The sequence below is a fragment of the Pipra filicauda genome, unplaced genomic scaffold (genome assembly GCF_003945595.2).
Source record: "Pipra filicauda isolate LSUMZ 115617 unplaced genomic scaffold, ASM394559v2 scaffold240_size1633699_pilon, whole genome shotgun sequence".
NCBI lineage: Eukaryota > Metazoa > Chordata > Aves > Passeriformes > Pipridae > Pipra > Pipra filicauda.
The window spans coordinates 1,614,878-1,625,093 of NW_024104355.1; the positions used below are offsets into that span (position 1 = coordinate 1,614,878).

General features: G+C 48.9%; 2 protein-coding genes across 6 annotated transcripts in view; one reads left to right on the forward strand and one right to left on the reverse strand.

Moving 5' to 3' along the window:
* Positions 1-4,550, reverse strand: part of NOL4 (nucleolar protein 4) — a 190,638-nt gene extending 186,088 nt beyond the window's left edge. Inside the window, exon 1 of one of the 3 annotated variants that reach the window (XM_027750204.2) lies at positions 4,062-4,547. In XM_027750204.2, the coding sequence (XP_027606005.1) occupies positions 4,062-4,328 (267 nt within the window). In that variant the 5' untranslated portion in view covers positions 4,329-4,547. Of the gene's footprint in view, positions 1-4,061 lie in introns of all 3 variants that reach the window. The other 2 variants (XM_027750186.2, XM_027750222.2) reach the window with 2 other exon arrangements.
* LOC120323352 (translation initiation factor IF-2-like) lies at positions 3,708-8,130 on the forward strand. Of its 3 annotated transcripts, none has more exons than XM_039381793.1 (3): positions 3,708-4,523; positions 4,721-5,637; positions 5,746-8,130. In XM_039381793.1, the coding sequence occupies exons 2-3, from the start codon at positions 5,406-5,408 to the stop codon at positions 6,750-6,752; spliced, it is 1,239 nt and encodes a 412-aa protein (XP_039237727.1). In that variant the 5' UTR covers positions 3,708-4,523; positions 4,721-5,405; the 3' UTR covers positions 6,753-8,130. The 3 variants fall into 3 exon arrangements, with proteins under 3 accessions (XP_039237727.1, XP_039237726.1, XP_039237728.1); XM_039381792.1 differs by having other exon boundaries at positions 3,708-4,268; XM_039381794.1 differs by having other exon boundaries at positions 3,708-4,268; positions 4,721-5,218.
* Positions 8,131-10,216: the final 2,086 nt, after the last annotated feature.

The following is a 10,216-nucleotide window of genomic DNA, read 5'->3' on the forward strand; positions in this document are numbered from 1 at the left end:
TTCTGCTTAAAATCTGCTGATACCAGCTCAGGCCATTATTTTATAACTTCTTTTTAAATCACGACTGATTTTTAGGGTCCATGTTTATGTTTACAGGCAACATCAAGCCAGAGAAAGAAGAGTGGTGGAAAGAAATTTGTTTTCAAGTTGCCAATCAATAAACGGTTCTAGCTAAAAAACTATGCAAAAAATAAATTAAAAAATATACCATAAAAATCATGTATACCATTAGAAAGATTATCATACTAGAAATACTAGTTCCGTGCCTCCTTATGGTTGATGAGTACCAACCACTAGAAGTCAATACTATCAACCATTTGGCATACTTGTTGGCCTAACCTGTTTTGTTTATACAGCGTGTCTAGGCTAGGCATAATTCCACTGCTTGCAGCTTGGGCTTAATGCAAGAAAATCTACAGTGGTAACAGGAGCAATCTGAAAAGTTGCAAAGTGAAATACTTGCTGGGTTGCCTATAGGAATACCTTAAGCCTATAGGAATACCTTACTGTGTGTTGTCCCACTCAGGACCTAAAATGGCTGTTTTGCAGGGAATGTTGTTGCCTGGTGACCAAAAGTGCATCTCCTAGGCCACAGAGGGATGTGAACATTCAGAAATTGATTTGTTCCTGTTGCTCTTGAGGAGACCATACCCGTAAAATAGATTAAGCCAGCACATAATCATCTATGCAGCCTTCTTGCTGGCATGCTTAAACCTGATACTGAAAACAGGCCTGTGATTTTGAGCTACTTATCAACCAGGCAAGGGAAAAATAGAATAATACCTTGTGCGCTACTGCCCACAGAATATGAAAGTAGACCGAGCCTCAGCCTCTGTGAGACTGCAAGACACCCCTGCTTCAATTAAGTCTGTGTTGTACATCTAGCCTGTTCCGGTGCAACCTCCCAGTTGCTATCAGGCTCTCTTTCTTTCATTAGAATCAAGTAGTTAATTAGCCCCAGCCTGTCCTCTCTCCTTCTCTCTTTCCCTTTAACGCAGCAGTAATGATGTCTAATTACCAGCAGCAGTGGATTACAGCACCATCAGGAGCAAATCTCTCTGGCTGACAGCAAAGCTGAGCAGCAAATCTTAAAGCTTCAAGGAGAGAATAATTCCTAACGAAGTATTTGAATATTTGCTTATTTTTGACCAGCTTGTGACTGTAGAGTCCAACTTGTAATTTCATCCATCCTGTTACTGCACAGGGAGTGCTCATGCTGCCAACAGTGATTAATTTTAAATTGAAATTGCTTTTACCTATGGTGAGATCAAGTGATGGACAAGAAGGGGGAGAGAATGAGGGAGAGATTCACAGTTTGGGGCTTTGTTAGCGTTTTGGGCTCTCTCTGCTGACTGGACAGGCTCAAATGTACGGGATAATAATGAGAGATGAGGGAAAAACAAAACACAGTGGGGATGTTTCTAAATGGTCATAAATTAATAAACTCTTAAATAATTAGTAACAGTTAAAGAAATGAGAGAATGGGCTTTTAAGGCTTACCAACAATTACTGTCTGATGAAAATCCATTTTTTTCCCCCAGTAACTTATCATTCCCAGCTGGGTGAAATTCTAGGCCTCTTGAGTCAATAGGAGCTTTGCCACTGGCTTCCTTTGGGCCAGGGGCTGCATCCCTGTTTTGTCACAGAGGTTCTTTCTGAGCTTTCAGTGCCCTGCAGGTGCTGCCCCAGCTCTGGAAATAGCCCATACAAACCATTGCCACCCTGCGCGTCTGCTTAAATACTCCTCTGCCTTTTGTGATGGGATAGTGACACCAGATTCAGGGGTTTAGGAGAGGGTGGCATTTGTTTCTCAGAATGTTTTATGGGAGTGCCAAGCAACACCTTTTCTCATTTGTGTTGGACAGCAGATTTACATTTGCCAGCAGGAAGAAATTGTACCTACACGCAAGATCTCTTCTGTAAAGGTTTATATGTCATTGTTCAAGTAATATACAGATATTCAGGAACTGCTTGCAGATAGGTCATGCTAACTTTCCTTTCTTGATTTCATTAGCAGACATCCTTATTTTATTAGAATGCCTGCTTGGTTGCTTAAGCTATCTTCTTTTTTAATATAAATACATATAAAGGGACATAAAGAGTCATTCACAGCCGAGGGTTTGACTCTCCAAATGCACAAAGGTGAGCCCAGCAAGATGCTCGACCTCTGACTGAAATCCCTAGTGGGGAAAAAATAAAATAAAAATTGATTTTGTGTTCTTAAAATAGAAAACAGGAGGCAAGGTGGGACTCCAGGCTTTCATGGCCTAGCAAAGGTGAGAGAAAATAGACAAGCTGATCATCACTGAATCTTGTGTTTCAGATGCCCAAAATAGCACTTAATTTTTAAATTTCATCTTGTAAAATAAAGGTTAGCCTCTTTTTTTTAGTAGCAAAGTCAATGTAATTTTAAAAAATACTGAATTTGCTTACAGTTTTGAACTTGCAGTGAAAAGGATAGTCTTGGAAATAAATAGTCTTGCTCACTGGCTCACTAAAATAATTATTTCAGTGAGCAGAAGAGATATTTAAAAATACCGACCTAATTGGACACTTTTGCTTTAGACAACGTTTTTGTTATAAATTGTATCTACATTACCCTCTGGCCTCAGAAATTAGCAGTCATCTAACACTATAACAGACATCTGCCAAATAACCTGAATCTACAGGCAGACCTGGAATAGATCAGTGAATAAAAACCATAGAGAAGGAAGAAACTCTGTCCAGAGCTTCTTTTTCATTTTCAATCTTCAGATTTGTAAACTCCTTAAAATTAATTTCCCATCTCTGCCTCCTCACAGCCACGACAGCGCTGATGACAAGGGGGCAAATAGAAGCCAGCCTCTGGGAATGCCCAGGTTTATGACTTCAGCAAGGCAAAGAGAGGCAGATTTCCCCAGCAGCCTACGTCACAACCCAACCCAGAATACTTTCCAAGAAGCCCCCTTTGCTGCGCCACTTAGCAACATTCCCGTTAGGTCCGGATAAGCTGCCACTCCAGGAAAAGAAAGAAAAAAAAAAAAAGAGAATATTGCTCATCCAAACCAAATGCCCAGGCAGAAATATTTTTAATTGCTGGGTTTCCTTTCTCGGCTCCCCCTCCACACCCGCCCCACGCACAGACAAAAGAAGCTTAGTTTGCGTGACCCAGCACATAAGAAGTAAGAATAATGATACATTAAGAGAGTTCAATAGGCAAAACCTACTTGCAACCAACAGCCCCCATCTTCTTAAATAGGAAAATCTGTCGCTCCTGCCACCACCAAGCATAATAGCTCTCCCGCTGTCAGACCTGCACCGGGTCCGCGGCGCCAGCGCCTGCCGGGGATGCCACGCTACCCTAGCGCATTGAACGGAGTGCTGAGGGGCTCCCGCGACCCCAAAAAGAGTCACAAAATACACCCTTCCCTCGGTCATGCGGAACCCCGTTCTCCCTTTGTTGAGCATCCTCTCTCCCCCCCGCCGCCCCTACGAGCGCAGCCGACCCTTCACAGCCAAGCCGGGCACATTCGTGGCCGCTCGGCGGCGGCTCCAGGGCTGCGGGATAACAATAAAAAAAAAAAAAAATAAAAATAAATAAATAAATAAATTATAACCCCCAACCGATATCCCGGGGAACCACCGCCCGGCGCCGCGCCTGGCTTTGTGCCAGGCAGGGTACCCCCGTGCGCCATCCATCAGCCCCGCCGGCGGCGGGGGCCGCTGCCCGGGGCGGCAGGGCCCGGCACAATGGCCGGAGCGGCGGCGGCGGCGGGACAATAGCCCACCCAAACCGCGCCGCGGCGGCCCGGGGGAACGGGGGGGACAAGGAGGATGAGGAGGACGAGGGGAAGAACGACACCGACCCGGCGGGGTGCGTTGTGCGCGCGATCGCTTTAAATGAAAGGACCCACAAAGACCTCGGCGGTGTATAATGTGACAGGCAAACGCAACATGGTGATGATGACTTGGGGGAAGAGGGAGGAAGGAGCCAACTGTGGCTGTGGCTCCCCCTGCGCCTCTCGCTCCCGGAGCGGGCTGCAGCGGCCGACATAGAACAAGGAAGACAATTCTCTACTAACCGTGGTTTTGACTGGCACGTACAGCACTTGCTTCCCTCCTCCAGCACCACCACTGACCTCGTCCGAGTTGCCGAGCTGGAAGCCTTTAGATTTGACCCAGAATTTGAATTTGGCATTATCCGTGGAGCTCGACTCGGAGCCGTTCAGGAGCTGGACGATCCGGTCGTATTTTTTACGGGTCACCGTCTTGGTTTTTCCAGAGTCCCCGTAAGTCCTGAGACACCAGTCTTGAAACTGGCGGTACATGTCCCGGTCGCTGCTCTCCATAATCTCCTAGTACACACACGCACACATGCACACGCCGGGGCGCACACACACGCACACACACACACACACGGACAGACACACGGACACGCACACGAAACGGGCCGGGGTGCGGGGCCGGGCCGCCCCGCCGCACTTTGCACCTGTTCACCCAGCGCTCATGAAAAATGCATCCACCTCCGAGCCGGAGCGAAGGAGGTCCCGGTGCAGGCAGATCCCAGTGGATTTTTCTTTTTTTTTTTTCCTTTTTTTTTTTTTTTTTTTTTTTTTTTTTTTTTTGTTGTTGTTGTGGTGGTGGTGGTGGTTCGGGGGGGTGGGGGGCCGGGCGGGGGATGGGGGGGCAGCAATCAATTCAATAGTGTGGCAATGTTCTCCTTCATTTTTTTTTTTCACAGGATGCAAAACGGGTCTGGTGGAGGCTCCTCTTATCCTTCCACGGTACGTGATCAGTCTCTTTAATAATTGTGCAAGGCAGGACTATCCCACTGGCTCCAGCAGCGTCTTACCCGGAGAGGGTTCGGTTGGATAAATAATTAAAATCCTATCCCTCGGCTTAGCGAAAAGAAAATACTGACTCGGATCCTTCTTCTTTTCCATACATCAACTGCACCCGGATTCACCCTGGATAGTGCAGGTGAAGAAAAGAAAAAAGAAAAAAAAGGAGGGGGAAAGAAGAGGAAAAGCCCACCCTCCTCCACCCCGGCAGCCCTCGGCTGTCTTCTCCGAAGGCTTTCTGGGTTTTCTGTCTCTGTCCTGGCGGGCTGTGCCTCTTCCCAAAGCCGCCGCGCCGCGCAGGATGGAGAAAGCACTGAAGGGCACACTGGTCTCTTTGCTCCCCCTTTATTCCAAGGCTGGGCGGCTTTGCATCAGATATCCCCGCTCCGGGCATGAAGGTACTGGAAAGAAAGTTCTTACCTGCTATTTTCTAAGCCTAATGCATCCGATCCGCGTTTAAAGTACATATTTTTTAATTTAAAAAAATGGTCTGTGACCATTCACTTCCTCATATTGAGTCCCACTGAATTTTAATATGCCCTTTTAGGAATTTTCCTCTATTTATTTACTTAGCAATCCCAGCCGATGGAGGGACAAGGAAAAAAAAAAAAAAAGGAAAGAAAGAAAAGGCCAGATATATACAAGATAGGCTCAGATATTGGACCAAAGGAGAGATCAGTCCCAGGAGGATGTTGGTACAGGAAAGGAGGCGGCTCTCGTTGCTCTGCCAGTGTAATGATGGTGCTCACACATGTAGGACTCCTCGGGTGCGGGGTATCCTTTGGTCTCTGGGCTAAACTGGCTACAAGGCATTCAAGTAAGTTTGCGTGCGGATGCTGAGCAAAACCCCCCTTTTTTTAAAGGGGGAAGAAGGAAGAAAAAAAAAAAGCAATCCTGATTTTTTTTTCCCCTCCCTTTGCCACAGTTTCAGTTCACGCCGGAGATCTCCGCGCTCTCCCCGGTCTCCCCCGCCGCGTCAAGCAGGACACCCCCTCCGTTCGGGGGGAAAGGCTCCGCCGTGGCGCTTCCTCTCGTCGCCTCTCCGCGGCCGCGCCCGCCCGCGCCTCCGCCATCCAGTGCCCGGCTCCGCGCCCCCGCCCGCAGCCGTGCGGCACCTCCGCGGCCGGGGAGCGCGTCCGGCCCGCGCACGGCTGGGGATGCGCCGGGGCCGCCGCTCGGCTGGGCTGGGCTGGGCTCAGGCGCTCCGCTCCGCGCTGCGCTCCGCGGCGGGCTGGCGGCGGCGGCGGCGCACCGGGCCGGGCCCAGCGCCGCTCCGCGCCCCCCCCGCGCCCTGATTGGCCGCCGGGACAAAAGTTTCTGTGGCGACGGCGGCGCGGCGCCGTGACGGGCAGCGCTGTCCCATGTCGGGATGCTCCCGCCTCCGCGGCCGCGCACCCTGCCCGGGCCGCCGGGGACGGGGAGGGGGGGATACGCGGGGGGAAAGAGAGGCGAGGGCAGCGTTTCCATGGCGATGTCTCGGGGCGCAGTCCCCCCCCCCCTCCCGCCTCTCCGCGCGCAGACGGAGCGAGTGGATCAGCTGACACTTCATTAGCTGAGGACCTAATTATTGCTTATTGGAGCAAGAAACGCGCGCAGGGCCGCGGCGGGGGGCTGACGGCCTCCGCGCCCCCGCCGGCCATCCCCGTCGGCAGCCTCTTCCCCCGCGCTGCCGGCGGAGCGCAGGAGGAGCGGCGGTACCACGCACTTTGCGCCGCACTGGCCGGCGGGGCCGCGGCGGGCCCGGTGGGGTCCCTGCGGGACACGTGGCCGCCGCCGGGCCGGGCTTTCCCTCGGAAACGGAGAGCGAAGCCCCTCCGCCGCCTCCCCCGCGGCTCGGCCCCCGCCCGGCGGAGCGGAGGGGCCGCGATCCCCCGAGCGCCCCCCTCCAGCGCTCCCCGCATCTCCTGCCCAATTGCGGGACCCTCCGCATAGCCCGCCTCCGCGGAGCAGCCGCGCCTTGGGCTCCGCGGGCGGGAGCTCGGCACCGCACCCCGCGCTGCGGCGGTCATTGGGTGGGAGGGGAGCCCAAAATCCACCGCAGCCCAACCACGTGCCCTTTTCGCCTTCAGTGCGCTGACACGAAGGAGGCCGCGGACCTCGCGTGCTGTAGTTCGGGTGTCTTCTGCAGAAGTCCCACCTGTGCCTGGGTATCCAGCCACTCGGGACCTGGAAGGGCCCCGTGCAAAGACAGCTGTGTGTTTTTCCTGCCCAGGCTTGGGCAGTGGCAAGCACCCTCCACTTTCACCACCTTGGATCCTGCAGGAAAAGGATGCAATGGGCTGTGGTGCCAGCAAAACTGTTTATACCGAGCCTAGATTTCTAGTGTAAAAGGGGAAGGTTCTCAGAGTGCCAGAAGCCATTCATCGCATGCCCCAGCCAGGACATGGTGGTGCATCGGGCTGGCCCTGTGCATGAGCATCTTAACCCCGGCCTCCATCTCCCCACCTGTCCCAGTTCGCATGTACCTGTCCTCTCCTCTCTCCTCTCCCCCCCTTTCCCACCTCCCATCTCCTTTTTACCTCCAGTCCCGTGTTTGCTTTTCTGCTTTCTGTCTAGAAACACCACTGCAAACACAGGTAAGGCCAGGATAGGACTGTTGTTTAAAAGCAGCGTGCTGAAGGATGTCTGTGCCAAGACCTTTCCCGGCATCTGTAAAATCTGAGAGGACAAGCTGGCACAATGGGCAGAGAAAAGTAGGACTTAGAGATAACCCAAGGAGGCCTGAGACTTTTTGTTGGCCACAGGGCCCGTAAATTATCTTGGCAGCCCCGTTTTAGTGTTAGAGGAGCTCGGGACTCCCGTTCCATCACAGGATCTGGAGGAGAAGCAGTAACAAAGGAACTGCTGTGCAGAAGGGAAGCAAGGGGAACCTCACTGAACCCTTACCCAGCAGGCTTTATGAGATGTAACATTACTTTAATGTGCCATTAGATCTACATTTAGAAAAAGGGTCATAACATAGATTGGGCTGCACTGCTAAACAATTCTGTCAGATAATTGTTCTCAACCCAGCCTCCTGCTGAGGGTCTCAGTAACTTCTGTATCACACTGATACTGTGCTATGCCTGAATCCAAAGTATGCACACAGAGCAAGGAGGGGAAAGGAAGATGTGTCAGAGACAGGAGTTACAATCCAGACAGTTATAGCATGGTTGAGTGAAATGTTTGAAATAAGCAGGAGTGGTTTAGTATATCAGAAAATAATTCTGTAGATGGGAGTATTACTTTGGATCATGTAACGAGCCCTATGCCTTCCCAGCAGAGACAAATTCCTAAAATTCAATCAAGTTTGGACTATGCTTTAAAAAAACCCCAGAAATATTAATTATTTTTTCAAACTGATTAGTGACAGGAGAGAGAATCATAGAATTCTAGAATGATTTGGTTTGGAAGGGACCTTCAGGATCATCTAGTTCCAACTCCCCTGCCATGGGCAGGAACACCTTCCACTAGACCAGGTTGCTCAGAGCCTCATCCAACTCAGCCTTGAACACCTCCAGTGGTGGGGAGTCCACAACTTCTCTGGGCCACCTGATCCAGTGCCTCACTAGCCTTACAGTAAAGAATTTCTTCCTAATATCTAATCTAAAGCTACCCTCCTTCAGCTTAAGGCCATTCCCCCTTGTGCTACCACGACATGCCCTTGTGAAACAAACATGGATGAAAAACACCTGTTGTGTGAAGTGGGGATGGAGAGTAGAAACTCGAGTAATATTTAACTCATCTGGATTTTTTTCTTTGTTTTATAGTTAAGATTTTTGATTCATGTTGATGAAAGGTATGGATGTTTTATTACTGCTTCCATTAATCATTTGGCTAGAAGTCCTAGGAGCGTCCTGGTACTCCACCCCGCCAGGCAATGGATCAGCACAGGACACAAAAATGATGCTTCCCATAAAGAATTTGTGATCTAAAGAAGGTCAATTGCATGGTACATGATTTCACTTTTATATAAATATACACTGTAGAATGTATTTGCATAACCTATACTCGTTATGTATATATATATATAAACATATATAAATTACATATATATGTGTATAGTAATTTCAGCAGAATTTATATAGTGAATCTAGAATGCAGATTTTTAATCTCCATTTGTAAATTAGTACTATAAGATTATATTTAAATACAAAAAATTACATGGGATTAAGTTCACCGTTCTGGTTCTGGTTTTGGTGTTTGGTTTTGGGGGGTTTTTTTGTATCAGAATTAACAGGATTTAATAACACAGCTTGGAATCTCCTTGCAATGAAAAGGGCTTGCACAGACCCTCCTCCTGTTAAAAGTTCTAATGACACCCCATTACTCAGCCAAACCTGAAGAAACTCCCCTAGCATCCTTCAGGAGGGGGACTGTGTTGGTCCTTCGATGCCATGGGCTGAAGCTGTTCTGCATGCTGCAGAACTCACTTGTCTTTGCCAGAAAATGAAAGTTTTTCTCCTCTGGTTTGGAGACAGCAAATCTGTGCCTTGCTGGCTTGTTTGCTCTGCAGCCAACCCGAAACAATACACCACCGACAGATGTGTGAACTTTTCCATTCAGTGGAATGAAGTGTTAGCTGCAAAACAGAGTTTTGGTGATTTGAATTGCCTCATGTGCATCAAGCTGTGAAAGAGGTTTAAAATAAATCATGAATAAGTTACAAATATTGTATTTTTTGAATTATCAGCTCTAACAAGTCCACTGGCAATAGAAAGTGAAGACAGGCAGAATGGGGCCTGATGTCTCTCATTAAAGTTACCAGTGTTTCTAGATGAAATTACAGTCTTGCATTGACATAGAACCGAGTCTGTGGAAAAAGCTGAGAAGACATTTTCAAGTTTTTAAAACTTGTTAAAAAAAGAGAGAAGGGTTTTGACTGAAACCTATCATCTTACTTCCGACAAAGAGGAGTGATTAGAAAATATGCACCGTATTTCAACCCTGTGCTCGATATTACTGGGTGGAGTTACTGGGTGGCTAAGGGTAGTCTTTGAGGATAAGAATTTTCTGCCTCTTGGGTTTTTTTGTTCGCTGACATACTACGAAAAAATTGTTTTGACACTTCTGACTTGCCATGTCCATGAGTTATGATGGAAAGTCCTTTTCTGTGCAGACTGAAAATCATCTTCCTAAACTGAGAGAAGATGTGTTGAGAAATAAACTGCAACTCCAAATGGCTTGCTTTAAACTATGTACCTGGTAGCACTTTTCCTCTCTTCTGGAGAGAATTTCGGTGGAAGTCTCTTGTTGAGTCTTTTACAGCACCGTGATGGCAGCAACGATGAGCACTGCCAACCCTAATGCTTGTGAATGCAGAAGTCAGTGTTCACACACTGCATGGACTTGTCTGTGCTCTCTTCCTTTGGTCTCATGTACATGACAAAATCGCCTAAGTGGTTCAATAATCAGTC